Here is a 23911-nt window from a genome sequence, read left to right as displayed (position 1 = left end):
CTCCATTTGAATTTGATACTTATTACACAAGAATAAATCTTTTTAGTTTTTAATCGTCTTTTATAAAACGTAGCAATTCGGTTTAAAATAGCGTAGCCCATATTGCATTATACGTCTTTAGGGAGCAGCCGTGCGTGCACGCAAAGGGTATTTTGTATATACATATCTTTTATATTTTAGTTGATATGTTTGCATTCGAAACTACTTTGCGGAAAATTCAAACGTATAAATCAAATTGATTTTCTTCACTAAGAATTTATGAATTAAATTTCGTTTAAATACTTCTTCGTAAAGCGAACATAACATCCCAGAATAATTTTTAAGTTGTTGCTTAATGAATATTCAGGCCTTTATATTGAATTTAAAAAAAACGCAAAGCATTATACCTACCAAAAATTTCAACTCATACCCTATAAGCGCAAACTGCAAAAGAAATTTTGAAAAAAAAGTGTTAGCGAGTGTTCTGAATAACGGGCTGTCTTTTATAAATCACATTGTAAATAAAGCTTTAAAGTTTTTCCTCAATTTCTTATGTAATTTCAGGGACGTTTTATATTAAAAAATAAACTGGTTCTTTTCTTTTGCGACTGAGACCCCATTTTTAGGAGAGTCGGACGCAGGGTCGGACGCAAGTTTGAATGTACTTAGGACGATAAATGAAATCAACTTTTTTTTTAATCGTATACAAAACTGAGTAACAATTTAGTCCCTAAATACATAAAGAACGCAACCCCCAACATTTTGTGGACGCCAGACCATTCTGGTGGTCCGGGCAAGATCCTGGAACATCAATTTAGTGAACTTTTTACAAAATCAGAAAAGAAATACAAAAATTAGCACTTATTTATACACTATGTCGTTTAATGATTATATGCTTTGCTTATAATGCTCTGCTAGCTAGATCAAAAGCTGTCAAACCTGACGGCTACCCACCTACTTGGCGAAGTTTATCCGAATGTTCAGCCACGTTGAAAGCTCATTTTAAGTATAGCAAACATGAACGCGAATTTTCAAAAATAGGAACAATAAAATTTCCTACTGTAAGGAAAGTTGGAGATTCAATTGTCGCTAATGAAATGGGGATCCCAGAAACGGGTGTTTTTAAAATTCAACATGAAGATTATCACAGGATTTGTTTTAAAGACTTAGCGTATTTGGAAACTTAAAAAAAAGACTCCCTTCGTAATCAGTACGTGGATTTTTCTACACCACTGATACGCGGATCTCCATTTCTCCCTAACCTAATCCCCTCTTCCTTCATGCCTGCTTCAAACCCCCATCGCGCTTTCTTCAAATTACGAGTATCATTCCAGGGATTAGAACGAAAATCTTAAGGTAGTAAGTGGAACTGAAAGTAAGTACATACTTATGCAATAATTCGTTTAGGAAAGGGTTGGGCAATGTTAAATTTAATATGAAAGATGTGTACCAAAGGGAACTCCATTCATAGGTACTTTTTAGCTTTAGCAAAGTATTTCTATATATACCAACACCTGTAAAAGCCTCAATTTCGATTTAAAAGAAAATTGTCGATGATTCGTAAACTAACGTTAAATTTATTTCCGATTAAAATAGAAATTTGCAAAATTGATTTTATAGGGGTGTTTTCGTATACCTACCTACTCTAGAATTTCATTTCGATCAAAGCAGCCGTGAAACAACGTAGATGGTGAGAAATTGTTTTGCCGCTCCTTAAATTGTTTCATGCAGGCGATTAGAACTCTCTCGACTGTAATCTAACATTGTTATCCTGAAAATTGGACTTGATGGAAACGTGTTATCTACTTCAAATATTAAATTTTATTAAAGTTTAATTTATATTTAGTGGGTTTAGCTTGCGAAACCGCACCATCCTATTCCATTAAGATTTTATTACTTATTTCTGTACCCAGTTGGTGAAAAACTCATTTTCTCTTTGTCGTGTACTATATTCATTATTTGCGCAAAAGCTGTAGCCATTTAGTTGTGCAAAAAATAGAATGCACCTACTTAGTTCCTCTACTTGCTTTGCAAAAAATAAAGTAGTCGGAAAGTGCCCTTATTTGATCGCATTATTCTGTTTTGTTGAATATCCCATCCCGCATCAATTTCATTGGTCGTAGTAATCCATTGCCATTTTCTAAATCTAAAGCCATAATTATACATTTCCGATTAATAGAATACATATAGCTAATCAATAAAGTCAAGGGCAACAATAAGGCAGGAAGCATATTGTTAATCGGTAGATAGTGTTGTTTATTTATTCATTTATGTCGGTGTGCCTAAATTCATAACGTTAAATAAGTTTAAACATGTTTCAGATTTTATTGTACAAGAGGTTAATTATTTAAGCCAATTTGTATTTGTACATAACTGCACTATAGGAAAATAAGGATAGTCTTCGTTGTTTTTCATTCATTTTATACCTACCTGCATACTCACCGGTCAGCCAGAAATGAGAATCTGTAAAAATTAGTTTCATTCAGGGCCGCAGCCAGGGAGGTGCCAGAGGGTGCTTGGCACCCTCTGACCGATCACGATCAGAATCATAAAATAAAAATGTACAATAGTGCTATTTTTGTACATTGTAAATTAATTATTACAAATATACAATATTATAGTTGTTCATAATAATAATTATTACAATAAAATTGAATAAAAATGATTATTCTTGATAATTATAATACCTCTACATACTACATTTTGTAGTATGAGTACAATAATGGTTATTAGAATTATGAAATTTGATTCAAAAGTAACAAGTTTAAATAACTATCAGATTCAGACATATCTGAAATCTGAAGTTATGGATTTTCTAGCTGTAGGCTTGTTTCTTGCTTGACAAGTTGGCAACATCGCTGATTACATTCGAAAAGGAAAGAACTAAAAATATAGACATGAACATACTTCTAAGAGAATTTCATAATGCCAAAGAGAGAAGGTTGCATCTATTTTAATGAATATATTCCAGCTTTTTTCTATTGTTATAAATAAATTGTATTAGATAAACTATATTTATAATCTAATATTTTTATGTATGCTTAAATATTGATTCGATTGACTTATATTTATGTTACGTTTATTTTATGTTACATCTTTTGTTTGTTTAATATATAATATATATTGGATAAAATTAGTTTTTTTAATATATTTTTTGCTTTTTTGACAAACAAGTCTCTCGAGACTTCATTTTTGTAAACAATAAGTGAACCCTCCAACATTTCGTTTGAACCCTTACAATTATCGTTCTAGCTATGGCCCTGGTTTCATTTCATGATTCACTGTTACCTTTTCCACATTTTTAATTACATTTATTCTTGGTATCTTTATATTTGTTGTCCACGTATCCAATCTCTCAATTAAATGCATATATTGCTTCCCGTTTTACCTTAACTAATTCCGGTGCCTTCAACTAATTCCGGTGCCTTCATTTCTTAACCTACACTCTAAAGTCAAAACTCATCAGTTCTTTTGGATTAATTTAAATTTATAATTTATTAAATTAAAACAGTCCATTTGCAGTAGCCGTGGACACAAAATGGTTTGACGTTGTGTGGACACACTTATTGGTGAAGGTTATAGAAGGTGTTAGACGCTGATCTTCAGCAAGTTGTGGCATCACTCATCAAATCACTACAAATTGTTTTTGATATTTAAATTTTATTTTTAATGTTACCCTCTATGAATCTTTCTGCCAACCACATTTTAGTGTTCGATGCATAGAGGGACCCGTGTAGCTGCTGGCTTTGGGAATATTTAATAAGTTTGTGACCTCGAGTGCCTAACGCAACTTTGTCAAAAATCGAAAAAAACGCGATACTTTCGACTTTTTTCGGCTTTTGACGATTTTAACCGTAAAAGAGCCAGTTTTTGATACTCAGTACGCTTTTAAAGTAGACTAAATTCGCTACAATATGAGTCCTTAGGGAGACTAAGCTTTTGGGAATCATGCTACCGGACCAGTTTTATATACTAATTTACCTTTGATAACGCCGGCTTTAATGGGAGGCCCTTTAGATGGGTTGGGTACTTTTTACGCAATGGGAGCAATAATGAATGTTCTGTTCTCAATATTCTTTTAAACAATGTGTATCAAGCAATTCAAATGTCATTATCGTCTTTGACATTCTTGCGTTTCTAGGTTCGACTTACAATATAATTCACGCACATTTCTACAGCATCTTTGTTAGTAATGACTAATTTTTTAGTTAAGTCTCATTCCATTTTCTGAGCTTCCAGGCACATTCCAGCATAGTAAAGGTTTTTGAAAAACAACGACTAATTCTTTAAACTTCCCAGTGCTTTTGTGGAGATTTTTACGTGCTTCCTGAGATTTCTTAAACCATTAATAAACCTTCTAAACACAATATCCGAGAAATGTAGCAATTTAGGCTTTCCAGCCCCTTCCCAGATGCTATCTGAAGCTTTGCAAAGCTTTTCAAGCGCTTACCTGCTAGTTATTATCCTGTTTCTGGAGAGTCTTTTGAAAGAATTTCAGACCACACCAAAGCTTTTCAAGGATCTTCTGTGTTCTATTTGAGAGGCTCCTACGCTCCGTTAGATCTCACAACCCTTTCTGTTCGAGGCTCAGGAAAGTGGACAGAAACAATTAAACCACTAGAGGACGTTCTCTGCATACAACTAGAGAAGCGCCGCAATAGAAATTATGGGCCGAATAGCGTGTAGAGGTGTGGGACTTATAAATTTTTGAGTAAATTGGATTCTATCCCGTGTTGTTATGTGCCGATGTAAAGATAAAAGATGCTATGCCTCTACTGTAACAGATTTTTTATTCAATATTCGAATTTTACATAAATAATTGTAGAAGTACTTGATATTTATGGTATGTTCGGGTGCTGTAATTATTAATATTAACAAAATATCAAAAATCTGTTACAAGAGAGGCGTGGAACAAAGGATTTAGAATCCAACTTGACTTTGATGATGTTGCTAACTAACACCGTTTTCGAAAAAATCGCTAAGAGCTGAACCTAAAATGCGTAACTATTTCATGCGCGTGACGGCCTCTTAAATATGCCTTGAAAGTGCCAAAAGGCTTTGGAAAGCATTTTAAACGCTATAAAGGTACATACCTTGCCAGAGCGTTCTATAGTATCTTTCCAGGCCTTTATAAACTCTTCCAGCTCTGGAAAAGGAGAGCTACAATTATTTCCAGGGCATTATGAGACTTTTTTATCATTGCTAACCCTAATTTGCAGAGCTTAGGTATTGGTACTTGATAAAAGTCTACAGCTCTTAGTGCACTTCAGTTCCTTTTCAGAGCTTTTTAGGTTCTCGTCAGTTTTCTGGAGCCTTTCCAGTGCCTTCTAGGAGTTTCTCAGTGCATTATTTAGTACATTCTACACTTTTTTCAGGACTTTTCCAGAACTTTTAAAGCAATATTTTAGTTTTAGAAAGCGGATAAAAATACGAAAAAATAAAAAGTTCTTCTACACGTTTCCACTGTTTTTGTACACTTTTTAGTATTAAAGTGGTTTCCAATATAGATCTATTTCACTATCTAGAGTCTCATATCTTGAAAATTGTATAAAACATTATCTAAAAGTCCCTGAGAAGCACTTGAGGGATTCTAGAAAACGCAAAAATAACTTTGATCGGCAAAGAAAAGTTCTTGAACGCAAATATGTCACCAGAAAACAGAATTTGGCAGTAAGACACAAAGTCCTATACGATAAGTTCCGAAATAAAAAAATCCATAATACTATTTGATCATATCAAATTTTCCATGTTACTGACCTGACTTGAAAATGGGGTATTTCATGTAGGAATTAGGTACCTATATTTAGAAAATACCCATACAATGACCACTACTAGTTATTTACGGCTGATGTTTTATTCCGTTTTATCTAGATTTTCAAGATATTTCCAATGATGGGATGTCTGTAGAAGAGGCAGAGGGATATCTAGGGTAGCTAGACATTTTTTAGATGATGTCTCCTTGGATTTTACTTACACAAAATAGGTTTTTCAATATAGTAATTACTTACATTTTAATCAAGTAGCATTGAACATGTGTATTTATTTTTATTGCTTTATTGCTAAACTAAAGCTCTCACTGTCACAGTGGATAATTTCTTGTACTTATGCGCAACACGTGCGATTTAAGGTAGATACACATAAAACAACTATGGTGTTTGCTTTAACGGATCGGTACCTGAAAGTTTCTGTTTACAGAAAAGGATTGCTTTGAAATGGAAAGAAAGCAAACCATGGAAGTAATAATTGAGTGAAATAAATTGGAAAGCGCAAGTAAATAATAGAAACACTTGAAAGATATATCTCAAATAAAGGAAGTTGTATGAGGGGTGAGAAAATAAACCTGTAGACTCTGAATCGTTACTTTATTTTTAACAATCAATCATGCGAGCGTTGCCTTTTGCGTAGCGCCCTTCATATCGGCCAGTTGCCCTACGCCTTGAAATTTGGAATATCTGCAAAATAAAGAATGCAACGCAATATTCTTAAGAATTGTAAATACCTACATCCTATCATACTTCAAGCTTTCTTCTTTCGTCAACGAAGGGCGAGTACTTCTTAAAGCTTCCTCCAGGTGATATTGATTAATTTCCATTACATCATGAGCTGCTTTTGCCTAAAACTTTTCTTAATAAGTGAGAACTGTAAATATTTTCGTAATAAAACGAAGCCGTTTAAATTACTTTCTACACGTTGCTAAAAGAAAGACACCAAACACATAATAATTATTGCTATAAAACCCCCGCAGCAACCATTCTAAATTAATGGAAATATGAATTAAGCAAACCATAAACGACAATCAAAAGCTGCGTAAAATCAAAGGAAATTAAATTAAGTTCAATTTCCACGCTTTTCAATTCGATTCAGTATTGAAATTAACTCAATGCCAAAATTAAAACAGTAGAAACAAATTCAATTATACGTTAAATGCTGCAGTTAATGATGTGATTTCTGGGAATGTACTTCGTTAACTTTGTAGGCTTCCGTTGATTACGTGTATATATGTAAAACGCTTTTAGAATAACCATATATTGTAATCTAGCACAGTTACGACTTACTTCAATCAGAATAAGATGTAAGGGTTGCTTCTATTAGTGTTATAATTACCGTAGTCATTAGTCAGTCCCATTAGCGGAATCTAGTTTAAAGATCTACTAAACTTTGATGCCATTCTACCTAGAAATACCTTCAAAGTTTCTAAAACTACGACGAGATAATAAAACAGCGTCAAGGTACTTCCGCTCTATATCAAAATTAAAAAAAGAGTACTACGTTTTAAATTTTACATTACAATAGACATATACTAGATCAAAAACTATTTAATTTCTTATTATCGATAAGAAACAAAAATATTTAAATACAAATCCTTCCCTCAACTCATTGCTGTTGCTATTATAGCTAATTAAAAAGGCATATGACATTTCATAGTAACGTTTAAACTGTACCGTATTTCAAAGTAATACAAACCTGTAATTCCTCAGTATCTAATTTCTCAACAGTACACAACTGAGCCGTATACAGCACTGCCTGCAAATCAGCGCCAGAATACCCAGTTGATTGTTGAGAAATCTCTTCCAAATCAATATCTGTCGCCAACCTCATCTTCTTCGATAATGACTGCAGAATTTTTAACCTTGCAGGCTGAAAAAGACCATGAAACAAGCGTTTATATTAATTAACTAACTTGATCGGGGAGAGGGCACAGAATTTGACGATCGAGTCTTCCAGGGCGTAACAAAGCTGGATCTAAAAGGTCAGGTCGTGAAGTTGCAGCAAGCACGCAGACGCCACTAAGACTTTCTACGCCATCTAACTGAGTTAGTAATTGATTTACAACGCGATCTGTCACCCCAGTGCTATCGTGTCCACGTCTGAAATGGATGTCAGTGATTACCGAAATCAGTGGCACACTCACCTTGGGGCTAAACTGTCAAACTCATCAAAGAACAAAATGCAAGGCTTAGCACTTTGAGCTCTACAATTAAACTTGTTAGAAGGATAATGTACCAAATATTCTAGCTACTTTTCAAAGACATCTCGGACGGCCTGCTCACTAGCGCCAATATACTTCGATAAAAGCTCGGGACCTTTGATCGAGATTAGCCGCAAACCGCAGTGTTTTGCAGCCGCACCTGCCAGAATCGTTTTACCTGTTCCAGGCGGTCCATACAGTAGCAAACCGGATTGCAACCGCAAGGGCGCGTTGTCAAACAAATGAGGATACTGAAACCGACAATTAACCCTGAATTGATCTGTTGCTTCTGGATTACCTGTACAGGCCACAACATGCACTCAATTAAAATTTTCTTGACATCCTCCAAACCACCTACATCCGTAAAGTCCTTCTCTCCAGGTGAATGCAGCTGGATATCTTTTAGTGAGAGCGCCACTGAGTTTTGTAAGGCGAGCTCGCAATGACCCAAAGTCACGTTCGAACTATCTGCAATCAGGAAAATTAAATTCCATAATTTTGTATAGTAGTTGCCAGTAGTAACCTTCTTTAACAGACTCAAACACAGCTTTATCCACAAAGTCGACCAAGTCTTGTACGACGAACCCTTCCGTTTTCTGAGCCAAATGGTCCATACTGAAGTCGTCGATCTGGCACTTCTCTTTGAATAAGAACTCCAATATTGAAACGCGATCGGGCTGAAACAGAATTAAACCAACGAACTGTCACTGCAATAATTACCTTTTTCAATTCGCCGATTTCGTACACGTTCTTAAAGAGATGTTGACCACGGGATGAGTAAATATGGTCATTTAGTTTCAGTAACGAGGTAGCAGTTGCGAGGATGAGTATGCGATTTGACTTAACGGTTTCGTGTAAAAGATGAGCAAGCATTTCACTCACTCTACAAACTGAATTAGAAAGCTACTATACAGAAAACTCAGTACCTATCAAAATTCAAACTCTCAGGAGTTGGAGCGTCACCTGCGACCACTTTCTCGCAAAGAACGTGAAGGTCCTCCAGAACTAGGACTGACGGTTGGTAGTATATACAATTGAGAATCGCATTCGCAAACACTTTGCCTAGAGAATCCAAACTTTTCCCCTTCACTGCTTTACAGGATATTACCTCAGAATGAATGTACAATGGAGACAACGCTAATTTCTCAATCAAAACTTTGACCAGGACAGTTTTGCCACTTCCAACTTTGCCTGGAGCAGAAAAAATGGGTTAAACAACCAATTTGGCGCAGACCTACCAATCAACAGGAGGTTTTCAGCATCCTCCGAAGTTAATAAATCATAGCTGGGTTGCACAATTTCGCTGAAACGCGCGAAATTTCCGCAATACTTCTGCGGCTCAACTTTCGCGCAACTTCTGCCGGCAGGCACCCCTTCGGTAACGGAAAATTTACAATTTCTAACAAAATTCGAATCGGCAACGCAGAAAGTGACGTTCGATGGTTGAAACTTTAACGAAAACTGATATCCGGAACAATCCATAAGAACGTTACTATTTAAAATTACTTTTTGAGTTTTGCTGTTTCGACTGATCAACAATTTAAATTTTCCAATTGCATTTGTTGATTTTTTCGCGTATGTGCAGATTTCGATACTGTCAACCAATGGGGCAGCATGTATATGATCGCTTAAAAAAGCTTTGGCGCCTGCTTTCAGATCGAAATGCTTAAACATGCACGAATGCACATACATCAAACTTCCACTGACGAGGTGATCCAAAATGTGTATACGGACAACTACATTTTTAACCTCAAAGGTTTCTTCACTCAAATTAGTATTGGCAGCTGGAGGAATAATAATTCCTAATCTAAATATATCACCGGAGCTTACATTTTTCGGTACAGCGTGTTTGCTAACAAAAGCATTAAAATGGTCTAATTCTCCCCCTTTAACATCTGATAGATCTGCTACAGGGAGTAAATTGAAACAAACAGGGTAGCACCTCTTTGTGTACTTCTTGTCAATTGTGTCTGTTTTAGAGTCAGCCTGTGATTGTTTAAAAGGATTCAAAAATTCTAAGAAATTCCAGTTGCTGTTGTTGGTGGTGACATCAGGTACCTCCGCTATTTTGGGTTTTGGGGGCGCTACTTCTACTTCAGTTAGAAAATCTAACCTGCCGAGGTTGGCTGGTTCCATGCTCTCTGTAAAAAATTAATAAATGCAACTCGGTCCTAGTAATTTATTTACGGAAGAGAGTCCTTAATATAAATAAATAAAGCAGGGCGAATATGACCAGTGATTTTCTAACTATTTTACATCTGGAAATACAACGAGCCGAGAGTCGTCTTATTCGAAATTTGAATGCAATCACAAAAGTTAAGTTTCAAAATTTCTTAATTAATTCTTTGCGGACTTTTGGAGGCGGTTAAGTCTGCTGAATTTTGCAAATTAATAAAATGATTTTTTTCGGTAATTTTGTGACGCGTTGTTATATCTGAAATAAAGAAATCTCCCGCCAGGAATTGTTTTTTTTTTATTTTGAAAATTAATTTTGGATTCATTATTTTCCTTGAAAGAGAAAAAGGATTCATGAACGTGAATTTTCGCAAGTTAATTAGTACTTCAAGGGCCAATCCTAGGGCCAATCTTACACAAAAGTGATTTTCCTGCATAGAACATGCCGTGAAAAAAATTTATGGGGATGAATAGTCCCGGAGGGAATTTTTCAAGGGAATTTTTTTAGGAATGAATACTTATTGGGTCGAATGTTTAAAGGTCAAAACGTAACCCATAAACTAATAATTTCCGCGATTTCCGTACCATGAAAAGTATTATAGAGGATATACCTACTTGCATTTTCAAGCTTAATTCTGTGTGCTTTTGAATACGTAACATATGAAGAGTAAGAATAATGGTCAATGGATGTACCTAGATCAACCGAAGCTTGTCCAAAATGTGGTACCCCATTTGCAAATAGGGGCTTGAGGTTTTTGTATATAAGTGTTCATGAACTATGTTTTGTAGAATCATTTTTTGAATATCTAAAATCATTTGATGTTTTCCGACACCAGTCTTCTAAATAAATATTTCAATTAAAAACTTAGAGGTACAAATGCTAGCGCAAAAAATTCTATATTTTATACGTCAAACCTCGCGTCAAACATTCGGTAATCAATTTCATCCACCTCGCGGTTTTTAGATTTCCAAACGTGATTCCGTGACAAGGTACCTATGCAAGTATAAATGATTAGCGATAAGAGAGAAATTTGACCTCTGTTTGCGATACCATTAAATTTAATAACAGTTGCAAATTTGACGTGCACTTGCCGTTACCTATTCCTTTGGTTTCAGTGATCAAAAACGTATACTAGGCATTGAGGGTAAGTTTTCACTTATTTGCAAACTGCCTATTAAGTAAAATGAACCTAATGTATTGGTATTTTCCTAGCTGGACCTTATTAGGTACCGTCACTCTTTTGCCAAAATTAATCACCTTCTTCGCGAAATTATAGTAGAATAATAACGTATTATGGTACACAGGGGAAAAAGCACAATATTAAAGTAGTTCAGGCATCGTCAAATTGAAAAGACTAACTCTGTATTTCACAATGATTTTCAAAAAAGATCGTACCTATTTTTTACTTTGTTTGGTGCCTCGACTGCAGGCTTCGTTATTGCCTATTAAAAAAGTTGTACTTAAATAATTATAACATTTAAAGAAGCACAACATCTGTATATTTCCTTGACATTATAGTTTTTGAATGACATGCAACTTATCTTTTTTTCGCATGAAAACCGTCGTTTTTTGGGTCATTACTATACTCTATTCATTTTAAGAAGGTAGCGGTAGAAGGCATAGGGATAGTTTGACCTTCACTGTGATTGGTGAAAACACGAGTCAGTATTACCCTGAAAAATAAAATGAGTGACGAATTCTGTCTGTTAGAAGTTTCAGTTACGAACTAAACTATCGAACTGTCATTAGCTGTCAATTTCATAGAGACACACTTGATATTGTTTGATTTATATTTATATTTTTCAAATTTTGTGCCGTTTTATATTTTTCCTGTGTGTGTTTATCTTCAAACGCAGCGCCATCTACTACCTTCTTATAATGAATGCAGTATAGCTCAAAAATATTGCATATGACTATTATATCTAAAATCTATATAATAACACGGCTTGATACACTCAGCCAAGTGTTTCTTCGATTTTTAGTAGAGGGGTCTGATACTCCGTTCAGAAAACAAGTACCTACATTATTACATATTCTTCAAGGGCACGCGTTTTATCTATGCTTTTATGTTACGATGAAGAGATATTAAATTCGGCCGCTATGTCCCTTAAATTTCTTATGGGATTCTCTTCTACAAAAATTAAAACATTCAGTTTCATATCCTCCGTTAAAATTTAGGGTTGTTTACGGTGTCTTATATGGATCATATTTAAATAACCACTAATTTTAAAGTGATCAATACAGGAAATGTCTCTTACGCTCCTTAAACTACTACCGACACTATACCAATTGACATATCAACTTTTTCTTTTTGATTCATTTTCAATCACCATGTATATTTTGACTAATAGATGTGGATACTAATAAAATACATTTTGAAAAACAGCTTCATGTCTAAATGTCTACCCATCTAAGATAATATTAACCTAATAAATATAATTAATAATTATAATGTTTCGTTTGGGAAGTAAGATCTCTTCTCTTTTTAAATATTCGCTTAATTACTCAATTTCTGTCCATATAAAAATATGAAGTTGATGGTTGTTTGTCAAAGATAAAACGTGAAAATCTGTGGGTATTATCTTGTGTAGAGCTTAAAAAATGTCTATTAGGAACTTTTTTCTAGTTTAAGCGACTGTGTATCTCATAGTTTCCGATTTCCCCATGCGGTTCATTCTTATCTTGGACACACTGTATACTATCATAATTACAAAATATAGTTATTAGGTTCTTCATTTAAGATATATTCCATTACAGACCAAATAAAGAAACGAGCAAGTATATAGCTAATGGAATTCGAAAAATTTCTTTTCTTTTAGCAAAGAGTAACCATAATACCGTTGAGTGAAGGATCTAGGTACTTCACTCAACGATAATACTCTTTGCTTTTAGTAAATCTGCAATATAAATTAGGCAACTTTACATACTCCGTTCAGGAATATTATTTCAGTCCATAGGCGCCTTTAATTAATTCTTAATGCAAAATCACCTTAGACCATATAGTACATGGACTGCTAATTGTAACTAAAATATGGTCAGGGACATCGCCTGGGCACAGCTTACTTACTATCCAGCTCCGCAACTCTTGAGCGGCGCCTTTGATCTGGCGGTCTACAACCAAGCGAGATGGAATGGTGCCCTCCTTCTTGCGCTTGGGGTAAAAGTCGGGGCCGGATTAAACGTATTTTCATCGCGCGGTCGCTTCACAGTACCGTAGTAGGTGATTTTTGAGCTGTATTGTAATGTGAACGTTTAGAATTTGCTGTACAATATTACGTAATATTGCAATGAAACTAGGGTTAGGTGTTTAATACATTTTATTGCCTAATTGAATTGAATTCGGGACAATGGCCAACGTGGCAACACTGGGCTTGATTGCACGCCAAACAGGCAATGCAGTCTTTTACCCCAAGAGGCGGAACATAAGCGCTGCGCGCGTAGATCGGCGCAAACCGCTCCCGCCAAGAGAGTTGTGCAGCTGGATAGTAAGTAAGCTGTGGCCTGGGTATGTGAGTTTCAGGGTAAACGAGTCTGTCCGAATTTGTCCGATTAGCAACGATTTGACACTGTCAACCCACGATACCCTTACAGACGGTATGCTCATTATTTTTCTCAAACGCGTTTTCTACTGCGCATTACGTCACCTGCGAACGTGTGGCGCCAAAATTCAAATGTTTAAGCACGATCCAGTAGGTACACTTGTCACGCGTGACATTTTGTAACTTTATCAGTTGTATCTACGAGTTTTCGCGTTAGTTTGTTGATAGCTAATCAATCATTAGTGAAAATTCCAAAATGCCAGGTTGTGTAGTGGCTCAATGGGGCAATTCTAACAGATAAACAAAAGGAACGGAAATAAAATACTTTCGATTTCCGATAATGGAAGACTTTTCTCAAAAATGGATTGTTGCATGTCGTCCTAAGGATAAAATTAACTTGAAAAATGGTGTTACATTAATCTTAAGTTGTGTATTTAAGTTTTTACATTGCTGTTTAATTTTATAGCCTGTATTTTTTCTGAACATTTTGAAGCCAGTCGTTTTGAAGCACCGCTAAGGGAACGACGTCTTAATTATACTTTTAAACAGCGGACATTTGAACCTTTACCTACTTTAAAACTACCACGTAATAATGAAAATCAAACTAAAAGGGAAACGGAGGATAGATTAGATCTTTTGATAACGCATTAATTACATAATATTTACTGAAAAAGCCTCACTTCATGTTTAGGGCCAAAATTTTTGGTTAGAGTTTATTTCATACCATCGTGAAATCCCAGAAATATCCGACGCGACGATCTCTACTTTGTCCATCTAATGCCCGTTTGCACCGACAAATTTAAGCGGCGCCTAGCTTAAGCGCAGCTTAGAATCCATGGCAACCATTGCCTCAATAATCGTTGTCAGGGATTTTAAGCTACGCTTAAGCTAAGCTCCACTTAAATTTGTCGGTGCAAACGGGCATAAGTAGCGTAAGTTTGCTCAATATTCTATGGTTTTGTTCACACGTGACGTCACGCTAGATGCGCAAGAGCATACCGTTGTAAGTGTATCGTGTGTCAACCTATAAATTAACAAACGTCAATTAATTAATCGCCTAGATATGCCAAAAAAAGCAAACCTATTCTTATTTGTGGACGTGTAGAAGATAATCAAGAGTATTTAAAGCTTCCCGTACTACGCGGTTATTATAAAAGCTACTCTTTATGCGATCCGAGTGATGTTTAAACGACTTTAGTTTACCCTGAGATTCACATACCCACGACTACAGTGCCCTCTATCCGTGACCACTCATTTTGTATTAAAAGCATAGGGCTAAATAGCAGTCCATGTACTATATGGTCTAAGAGAATCACCCCCTTAAGTATTTGGATATCATTAAGGAACACCCTGTATACCTTTATCTACCATGAAAAGAAACCTTTTTAGAAGGATATTGGAAGTCCGTAATAAATTACCAAATCTACAAATCCATTGTAACACCGTAGCAACGCAAAAAGTACATACTTTAACAATGAACATATTCAAAGATGGTACACAATGATGGTACTAAGGGGGACTTTAGTACTAAGCATTGATAGGCAACACATCATACATTGTACCTAAAATTCTAAATTACTGTTTCCCGAAATCGGACGTTTCTTGACAGATACGATAAATTGTATTTATAGGGATGATATAATGCTTAAAGTCCCTGTACGGTACATGCACTCTACACCCAATTTCATTTGCTTTCACTGGGCATTAGCACCTCAAAAATTAAGAGCACTTTCACCTAACAGGTGAAAAACCACCCATCTACATTAAAAAAACATACCCACATTCACAGGTAAATGCAATGAATCTGAAATCCAAATTACAAATTCCTGATCTTTTCTCACAATTCGCAACTGATTTAACAAGGTTGACTGTACACTTTCGGACAGTATCTCCTAATTAAAACACGACATTAATAAAGTGGCCCCTCGAACATTGTACGCACCAATACTTCATAATCCTCAATCGACTTTGGCCTAATTACCACCCTAGTAATACCCGGTACATCGTAACGTCCACTGATCATAACACTCACGTCCTCGCGCAACCCAAGCAGTTGGGCTTGCAGACGATTTAACCCAACTTCACCCTCCTTTAGACTTGATAGGGGTTGCGCTGAGAAAAATGTAGATTTGTTATCGTAACTTAATTCAAGTGTAATCTAAAATACGGTGGGCCTACTAAAGTGTGTAAGCTTCGCATCTACTTACTCCTTTATCGAAAAATCTAGCATTCTGTTCTGAAAAGTAACAAAAACAAGTTTTATAGGTTATGTATTTCACGGTGAAGATTTTAAAATTCATTACAAAAGTTTGTTAGTTCTTAAAAGAGGTAGGTTAATTAAAAACTAAAATTGTTAGAAATGTTTATGTTGGATTTAAAAATGGTTCTTTTTCAATTAAATGTCACGAGCACATGTTGTAGTTTAATACTTCTTCGACAGATGGTGACTAAAACCCTGCAGGCCCGCACCTGCTTTCAAACATTCCACCCCTCTCAAACCTTCTGGAGAACATTTTGTATTTTGAAATTGATACATCCCATGTACTGAATATACGTATTACTATGTGTGCAATTATTCAATCCGAAGACATTCGTACAATTTTGATGACGCACTCAGGCATCAATGCGAATGGTACCCTCATACGCTCATAATTGATATACCTTAGGCCGGATCTGGCGACATCAATAAAATGCACCAATGAGAACGGCGTATTTTTAACAGTTGGAAACGTTGAAAATTCAAAACAATCCGAAACGGGCTGCCGTTGACTTAAAGTCGTTGTAAGTCAACGAACCTTCGTTATACAAGTGATTTATTTAATACATTATACACATCGCAATAAATATTTAGCTTCTACATTATATCGAAGGTAAGTGCAGATTAATTTACTTTTCTTTTGGTGAAAACACGATGTGATTGTAATGGACGAACGTTGTAACGGTCATTTTTTATACCTGTAATCGATTATCTTTGGGAAATATGCGTTTGATAGCTGTTATCGTCTATTAAATACAAGGTTTCCTATTTATAAATACTTTGTACCAAATAATAATTCTTTGACACAGTTGTACACGTGTCTGATTTTAGGCGGTAAAACTGTTAGGGTGTTGCACTAATGACTTGCATTTGATGCCCATTTTTCGCGAATCCTTTCCACTTTTTTGATAACATTGAAATCGCTGAATATCTTAACAGTCTTGTGTAATTATTTAGGATGGCTCCTGCTAAATCTGTAAAGCCCGTCACAGAAATATTCATAACCAAAAATCGCACGACAAGACTTGCCAGCAAGCCACTGTCGGTAGTAAATGGTAACCAACCGCGGGTGAAACGAAAGGCGGATGCCTCACCGGTCAAGGATACGATTGCCACCAAGCGTTCAGCATTAGGCGACGTTACGAATCAGAAGAAAACCCTCGTGCACATCAACAAAGCGAAGCAAACTATCACTAATGTTCCTAAGAAGGTCACAGTGAAGAGTACTGTCCTACCATCTGTTAAAACAGTTGTTAAACCGAAACAGAACGAGAATGCAGCTCCCCCGAATGCGCCCGCACAGAAAGTACAAACGCGTGCATCCCTGAGAAATTCGGATGTAAATAGCACAGCTTTAAAACCCAAAGAAACTTCGAAGGATCCAAGAGTCAAAACTAGACTTAGTAATGAGTTCGAGAAGTCCGAGGTGTCGCTTTATTCCAGTGCTTTGGAAGAAATGTGAGTATAGGTAGTTTCTGTTTTGTCATCTGATATTAATAGTCAGAAATTACCAAATGTATTCCATTCATCATTGCAATAACTCGTCTTTCACATATTACTGGGATATTGTAGGTAACTTCTAAGTGTAAGCCTCACCCTTTAAAGGGTTGTTGTTGTATAATAGTATGAAAATCTGTGGTATTTCTTAAAAAGGGTTTACTTATATGCCATAATGCATAATGATTATAATGGCAAGCTTCAGATTATAGCTCTTCAAGAGTGATGCCTTACCTTTTCTTGAACTCAATGCATTATCGATAGGTGATTTCACGTTTGTGTATAAATTATTTTCTTTGTATAGGGCGGCCAAATTTGGTCGTTAGTATGGAGTAAACTCAAACTATAATTGATAGAGAAAAAATGTCCTCACAGTCCCCTTGTATATTTTTTTTAATAAACTCAAACCTAAACTTGTCTTTTGTTTCTCACTTATGGGAAAACGTTCCATTTTTGGATTTTTAGATAAGAGCCTTTTATTTCTTAGTTTATTGAGTTATTGGTAAGTAATATGTTTATTACAAATGATTGTCACATAATCTACTATCTATTTTGAAAATAAGTATATGAGGTCAAGCAAAAAAGCTATTGGACCCAACCTTATTTTTTTAAATGGAACACCCTATATATTTTAATCTAAACATACATAAACAGACAGCATACTAAACTCTCTTTTCAAAACTATAGCACATGATATCAAAATGGATTTTTAAAGATTAAAAAAGGTTCAAATTTGTTGTGTAGTTTTTTAATCATGAAAGTTATCGGACCTAATCATTTTTTGAATGGTTTCAATTCAAAAAGAAAAAGAGAAAAACAGTTTTTACAGAGATTAAAAAAGAGGTTTAAATGATTCTTAATCTTTAAAAGAATCTTTTTGAATGATTAAAAAACATTCATAATTTTGGAATTTTAACACTTAAAGTGTGGGAATATATATCCTTATGGTCGGAAGGAGAGGGCCCATTTTCATTGATTAGCCTAATTTTTTGTCATATAAAACTCAACTTCTCAAAGTAATTTTTGATGTAGAGGAAACTGAGGGGGTCTATTTTGATATAGTGTTTCGATGATTTCTACGATTGAGTTGTTTTGTAGTTATTTAGGTCATAAATAAAACACTAATTCTATGACATTTTAACAGAAATGACTCGACTCGACTTAGCTCTGGACCACCAGTGACCCGATCACAAACTTCACAAGTTAGCAAAAGTGCAAACGTAACTCTGGTTGCGCTACAATTGGAAACTCAGCTCAATCTCGGTAACCATGAAGTTCCCGATGGCGTCACGGATTTCGACAAGGAGAATTGGAACGATGTCTTCCAAGCTTCTCACTACACCATGGATATATTTAATTACTTAAAATCGCGAGAGGTAAATATCTTTACCGCTCATGTCACCGTTACAAAAAAATCTTTCAGCCATTATACACAGTTAGAGACTATATGGATAGTCAGAGCTGTCTAACGCGTTGGATGCGTTCGTTATTAGTCGATTGGATGGTAGAAGTGCAGGAAAGTTTCGAATTGAACCACGAAACTTTATACTTGGGTGTGAAATTGGTAGATTATTATTTAAGTAAGGTGATCATTAGCAAAGAAATCCTACAACTCGTCGGTGCTGCCAGTATGCTCATCGCGAGTAAATATGACGAACGAATTCCCCCACTTATTGACGACTTCTTGTACATTTGCGACGGAGCTTACACACACAAGGAATTAGTTAGAATGGAGATTAACATCTTAAAAGTCTCCGACATTAACCTAGGCTTCCCTCTCAGTTATAGGTTTTTAAGGCGTTATGCAAGGGTACGGCATGCGTTTAGGTAGAAAGATATGCAGTTAATTAACTCGTGTTTTTAGTGTTTAAAAATTTCAATGCCAGTTTTGACTTTAGCTAGATTTATATTGGAGTACTCGCTAATGGACTATGGTACAATTTTTACACCGGATTCGAAATTGGCCTCGGCATCCTTATACCTTGCACTTAAAATGAAACAACTTCAACCTTGGAATAAGGCGCTTGAATTCTATTCCGGTAAGAATTTAAAAATTATGCAAGTCTACTGGAGAATTTATTTCAGGATATAAACTGGAACAAATTATGAGTACAGTTCACCTGTTAAACACAGGACTTCATCGAAAACCAAGAGAACAGCTAATGACCATACGAAATAAGTACAGTCATAAAATCTTCTTTGAAGTCGCGAAGACACCATTAATCAAAAATGAAGATCTATTTTAGATGCTGTAGTATTTTACTAGTTTTTATGACTAATGCGTTTTATGCATTGTATCGATTTTGTGTTTTTAGTTTAGATTTTATTGTTTATATAATGAGAAAAAAAACTTGTGCAAAGCAGGATTATCGAAATAGCACCTTAAAAAGACGATTGTCTATTTTATACCAAAACCATAATTACCAACCACATATCAAATATGTTTCTATACTTCTGCTTTTAATATTTAGTATACAGAGATTATAAAAATATACCACTTCCGCTCAAGTGTAACTTAATTTTAAAAGCATGTACATATTTACTTTGAAGGCACACACACGAAGCTGATTCAACTGCCATTTTATTTTTAAGATACTTTTCAGGTACTTTGGTTTTATGTTTTCTGTTTTTAATTTAATAAAAATAAATTTAATAAATGTTTATAAGTAGTTTTAGTGTTATTAGATGTAACTACAAATTCCATCAAACATTATACAATTTTTTGCCAAATGATAAAAACTGATTACCTGCCTTAATATGAATTATCCATAGACCTAACTCCTTTAGTCACATTTAATAAATTAAATTAGATTAATGCAAATGCATTTTTGTAAAGTTGAACATAATCAAGTTCGTCTAAAATATTTTAAGCTTTGTATGATTCTGTTATATTAGAAGTTGGAATGAGATGCCCTAGTGTTTGCTCTTTCTTTATAAGGTAAACGAGATGGACACTGTATTTCAGGATCTGCCTAAATAGAGCATAAACCGTATCTAATATATCAAAACTATCGAACCCAGTACGAAAATTACCCTATTCAACATAGAGGGGAGCCATATGTCGAATTTGAAGCGTAAACTCTCTGTTTAAACGGCAGATCCTCTCCGGTGCTTCACTTCAATTCATTTGGCAAAACTTTACAATAAATAAAATCAAGACAAAAACTAAAATTGTTTTTTTTTCCTAAAAAAACCCTCTTCCAGCACTTCACTTGCTTTCCTTTGCCCTTTCTACCTCTACAATCCCATATCATGTGCTCTGTCTTCTCTTCTCATTTCAGCATCTAAACGTCGCTATTATCTTTGATATTTTTTCTACCCTCCCTTAGGTATTATCACAACCTGCACTCCCTTATCAGCTCTTTGTTCCTACTATTTCTCATGAGCTCTCCACTTCCATCCTTTGTTGCTGTGCCTGGCCCTTTGCCAGTTCATCCTTTCGTATATTTCTCTGCTCCATTCCGCAGCCCATTTGTATCCATTTTTTTTTGTATAACGTTTTGTCTATTATAGTGTAACTTTATAGTGCGTAGTACATCTAATATTTTTGTTTACAGGTTCCACTAAGGCGGCCAACCGTCCCAAATTCAGCGGGACGGTCCCGTAATGGAAAATACTACTCCTGATAATTAATAAATATTTCACGAAATTTAACCGATGCGCCCTGCGAGTCCCGCTTTTGGAGTAGTGTTGCCCAAATTCACGTAAACGAGGCAATGCCAACGGGCAAAGTGAAGCAAAGCGTTAATGGTGACTGACGACTGACATGCAGTGTTTATACGTATATAACTTCGCTTTTCATTTCGCTAGTTTTGATCGCCGTTGCTTTTTAGGCGACCTGTATACTTATTATTTTTTATAAATGAGAGTTATAGGAATTTTTGTTGTTTTTATTATTATACAATATGATACAACAGCAATATTTAGTGCTAATAAAAAAATAATTTTGTCCTGCATTATTTTAAAAAGTTGGCCGGCGTAGTTCCACCAGCCATCCTTTTAGTGGAAATAAAAATCTATAACCTTCCTCCGTTTCAAAAATTATATATTCCTCGAATCGTACTCTGACGCTATCCTTATCTTCTCCATTTCTGTCTTCTCCCCTAATTTGTAACTTAGTGTCCTTCTGTTCAGACCACAAATACCCATTTGTGATCCCTTTTTTGTATTCCTTCTCCACTCCCATAATTATCTCCGTTCTGTACATATGCGTACCCCTCTCACCAATCCATCAAAAAAAGTATTTTCTTGCTTTAAAATCATTTTTGATACTCCTATATTCCCCACACCTCTCTTATCGTCGTTTGAGCTTCACCTATTCTTTCCTCCCTCCATTTCCATTCTATCTACTTTGTGCCCCCCCCCCTGGTTTTTCATCTGTTCTAGCCTTTGTTGCTATTATTATATACATGTGTCCTCGCAGAGCTGGTCAGAATACTTTCAAAAAGTATTTGAATACTAAATAGTAAATACTTTAGACAAATCAAAAGTATTTGAATACTAAATACTTTTATGTCCAGCACAAATAAATACTAAATACGATACTTTGAAAAGTATTCAAATACATTCAAAAATAAGTATTCAAATACTTTAGAATGTATTCGAATACTTTTGAAAGTATTCAAATACTGTCACAAGTATTCGAATACTGTCACAAGTATTCGAATACTTGACACTCAAATACATAAAAAATTTAAAATAGTATACTAGATAAAAGTCTTAATACTACTTAAAAATGTCAAGTTATACCTCGAGTTAGCCTATCGGGAAAACAGCGTTTTGGGCGCTGCATGTAATCCCTTTTCCCTGAGGTTAGCTTTTTGTTAAATATTTCTATTGTTATATACAAATTTAAGGGGAGTAAAAGCGTATTATTATTATATAGGAGGTACCAGGACCTTTCTTATATCAGTTATATCCTTAAGAATACGTGTACCAGTTTTCAAAGCGATCGTATGTCGTGCACATGACATGAAATTAATCCTAGCGATTTTGAAACAGATCCTTTTTTGTCCGTCCGTCTGTCCGTGTGCATGATAACTTGTTTAGAAACGTGCGATCGCTTTGAAAATTGGTACACATGGCCTTAAGGATATAAGAAAGGTCCCTATTGTTACGTAGACTATCGAGTCAAAAAGTTTCACAGGATCGTTCAGTATTCAGTTGTAATCGGATTTTTATATTTGATTTTGTGATAATGGAAACTTCCTCTAAACATTTCTAAATAGTTCTCAAATATTTGAATAACTTAAAAGTATTCAAATACTATGCGAAGTATTTAAATATTTCTCAAAGTATTCAAATACCTTGCGAAGTATTCGAATACTTTACGAAGTATTCAAATACTAAATATTTGCGAAAGTATTTGAGTTACAAATACAAATACTGTTTCCATAAAAGTATTTAATTACACAGTATTTGAATACTAAAAAGTATTTACAAAATCGAATACTGCCCAGCTCTATGTCCTCGGCATACACCAGGGACCATACCTTCTTCCCACTATATGATCCCTCCACTTTGACGGCCCTGTTTTGTCCTGTACCTCATTGTTCCACAAAATGCGTTCTGCGACACACTGGTGTAGCTAATTATTTAAAAAAACAAATTTATTTGAGAAAAATCAATTAATGAAGTTGTAAGAAAGAAAGGCACTCAGGGCCTAAAAACTAAGTACCACGCAAATGCGATCGATTGAAACACATTATTAATTAAATAAAGTTTTAATTATCTTGAAGTTAATAATATAATCATTAACATACACTCACAACTACGATCTTCTTAAACAGACACCAACTGGTATTGCTTCGGAAACTTCACTTTCACTTCTTTCTCGATTTATACAAATTGGCTTCGTAGTAATTACAGTTGTAGGAGGTAATATTGGCTTTCCGGTGGTGGATAAACTTCACTTTATCGAGTAATTGGAAACCTTATATGAAAGGTTTCACATAAGCGAAAACTGCTCGATAGACAACAAACTCAAACTCGTTCTACGAGTATTATGTCACATTTTTGTATGTAAATGTGACATAATGCTTTAGCTCACTCGAATTATAACACCGGCCGGTTGCAGGAAAGCGAATTATAATCAAAATCCTACATTATTTGCCAAATCTGAGTTTAAAAAAGAATTTTGACATTTGATTGGCTGCCTACTGCAATATAAAGCCAATCAAATGTTTTAATACCGGATTAAACAATAATCCTGGATTATTTTTTTTGTGCAACTAGACATCTTTTATAATGATGTATAATATAAACTCAATTAATAGAACACCAAAAAGCTCTGATTACGGGTCACTGCCATACACCCAAAAGCACTCACCAAAAAAAACCTTTAACGTCTGCCTCTTGTATTTAACACATTCTTTGCTTCTATTCCTTCTGCTCCTGTTTCTTTATCATTTTGTTAAATCTCCATCAATCAAAATTACTGCGCCGCGTCCTCGAATAAAATAACATGTGTTTCACCTGCTTATCTTGAAATTTAA

At 35.1% G+C, this 23911-nt stretch overlaps 2 protein-coding genes and 1 long non-coding RNA gene across 4 annotated transcripts in view; 2 read left to right on the top strand and 1 right to left on the bottom strand.

Moving 5' to 3' along the window:
* The window catches only part of LOC116170910, a 52361-nt gene extending 31178 nt beyond the window's left edge, over positions 1–21183 (top strand). Inside the window, exon 3 of the long non-coding RNA XR_004145344.1 lies at positions 20975–21183. This is a non-coding gene — a long non-coding RNA (uncharacterized LOC116170910). The remainder of the gene's footprint in view (positions 1–20974) is intronic.
* Positions 6325–16104, bottom strand: LOC116170903 (peroxisome biogenesis factor 1). Of its 2 annotated transcripts, XM_031487460.1 has the most exons (14): positions 15871–16104; positions 15606–15821; positions 15441–15555; positions 9187–10089; positions 8875–9139; positions 8669–8831; positions 8472–8625; positions 8247–8416; positions 8000–8199; positions 7892–7951; positions 7661–7847; positions 7444–7617; positions 6483–6592; positions 6325–6431 (listed from the first exon to the last, which is right to left on the bottom strand). In XM_031487460.1, exons 1-14 carry the CDS (start codon positions 15961–15963, stop codon positions 6359–6361), a joined length of 2883 nt encoding a protein of 960 aa, XP_031343320.1. In that variant the 5' UTR covers positions 15964–16104; the 3' UTR covers positions 6325–6358. The 2 variants fall into 2 exon arrangements, with proteins under 2 accessions (XP_031343320.1, XP_031343321.1); XM_031487461.1 differs by lacking the exons at positions 15441–15555; positions 15606–15821 and having other exon boundaries at positions 15871–15992.
* Positions 16299–20078, top strand: LOC116170904 (G2/mitotic-specific cyclin-B3). The gene is made up of 6 exons (XM_031487462.1): positions 16299–16533; positions 16878–17378; positions 18562–18793; positions 18841–19227; positions 19282–19456; positions 19503–20078. The coding sequence occupies exons 2-6, from the start codon at positions 16879–16881 to the stop codon at positions 19661–19663; spliced, it is 1455 nt and encodes a 484-aa protein (XP_031343322.1). The 5' UTR covers positions 16299–16533; position 16878; the 3' UTR covers positions 19664–20078.
* Positions 21184–23911: the final 2728 nt, after the last annotated feature.

Source organism: Photinus pyralis, unplaced genomic scaffold (assembly GCF_008802855.1).
Source record: "Photinus pyralis isolate 1611_PpyrPB1 unplaced genomic scaffold, Ppyr1.3 Ppyr1.4_LG5, whole genome shotgun sequence".
Taxonomy (NCBI): Eukaryota; Metazoa; Arthropoda; class Insecta; order Coleoptera; family Lampyridae; genus Photinus; species Photinus pyralis.
This window is presented reverse-complemented; position numbering and strand designations above follow the sequence as displayed.

What these genes read in the sequence shown, in the direction of transcription:
- LOC116170903 (XM_031487460.1), bottom strand. Translation starts at nt 15,963, where the DNA reads ATGAATTTTAAAATCTTCACCGTGAAATACATAACCTATAAAACTTGT. An exon ending in AAATCGGCGAATTGAAAAAG is followed by an intron (nt 8,626 to 8,668) that starts GTAATTATTGCA and finishes ATTCTGTTTCAG; the next exon opens with CCCGATCGCGTTTCAATATT. An exon ending in TAGATACTGAGGAATTACAG is followed by an intron (nt 6,593 to 7,443) that starts GTTTGTATTACT and finishes GAAAAGTTTTAG; the next exon opens with GCAAAAGCAGCTCATGATGT.
- LOC116170904 (XM_031487462.1), top strand. Translation starts at nt 16,879, where the DNA reads ATGGCTCCTGCTAAATCTGTAAAGCCCGTCACAGAAATATTCATAACC. An exon ending in ATTACTTAAAATCGCGAGAG is followed by an intron (nt 18,794 to 18,840) that starts GTAAATATCTTT and finishes AAAATCTTTCAG; the next exon opens with CCATTATACACAGTTAGAGA. An exon ending in TTTTAAGGCGTTATGCAAGG is followed by an intron (nt 19,228 to 19,281) that starts GTACGGCATGCG and finishes TCGTGTTTTTAG; the next exon opens with TGTTTAAAAATTTCAATGCC.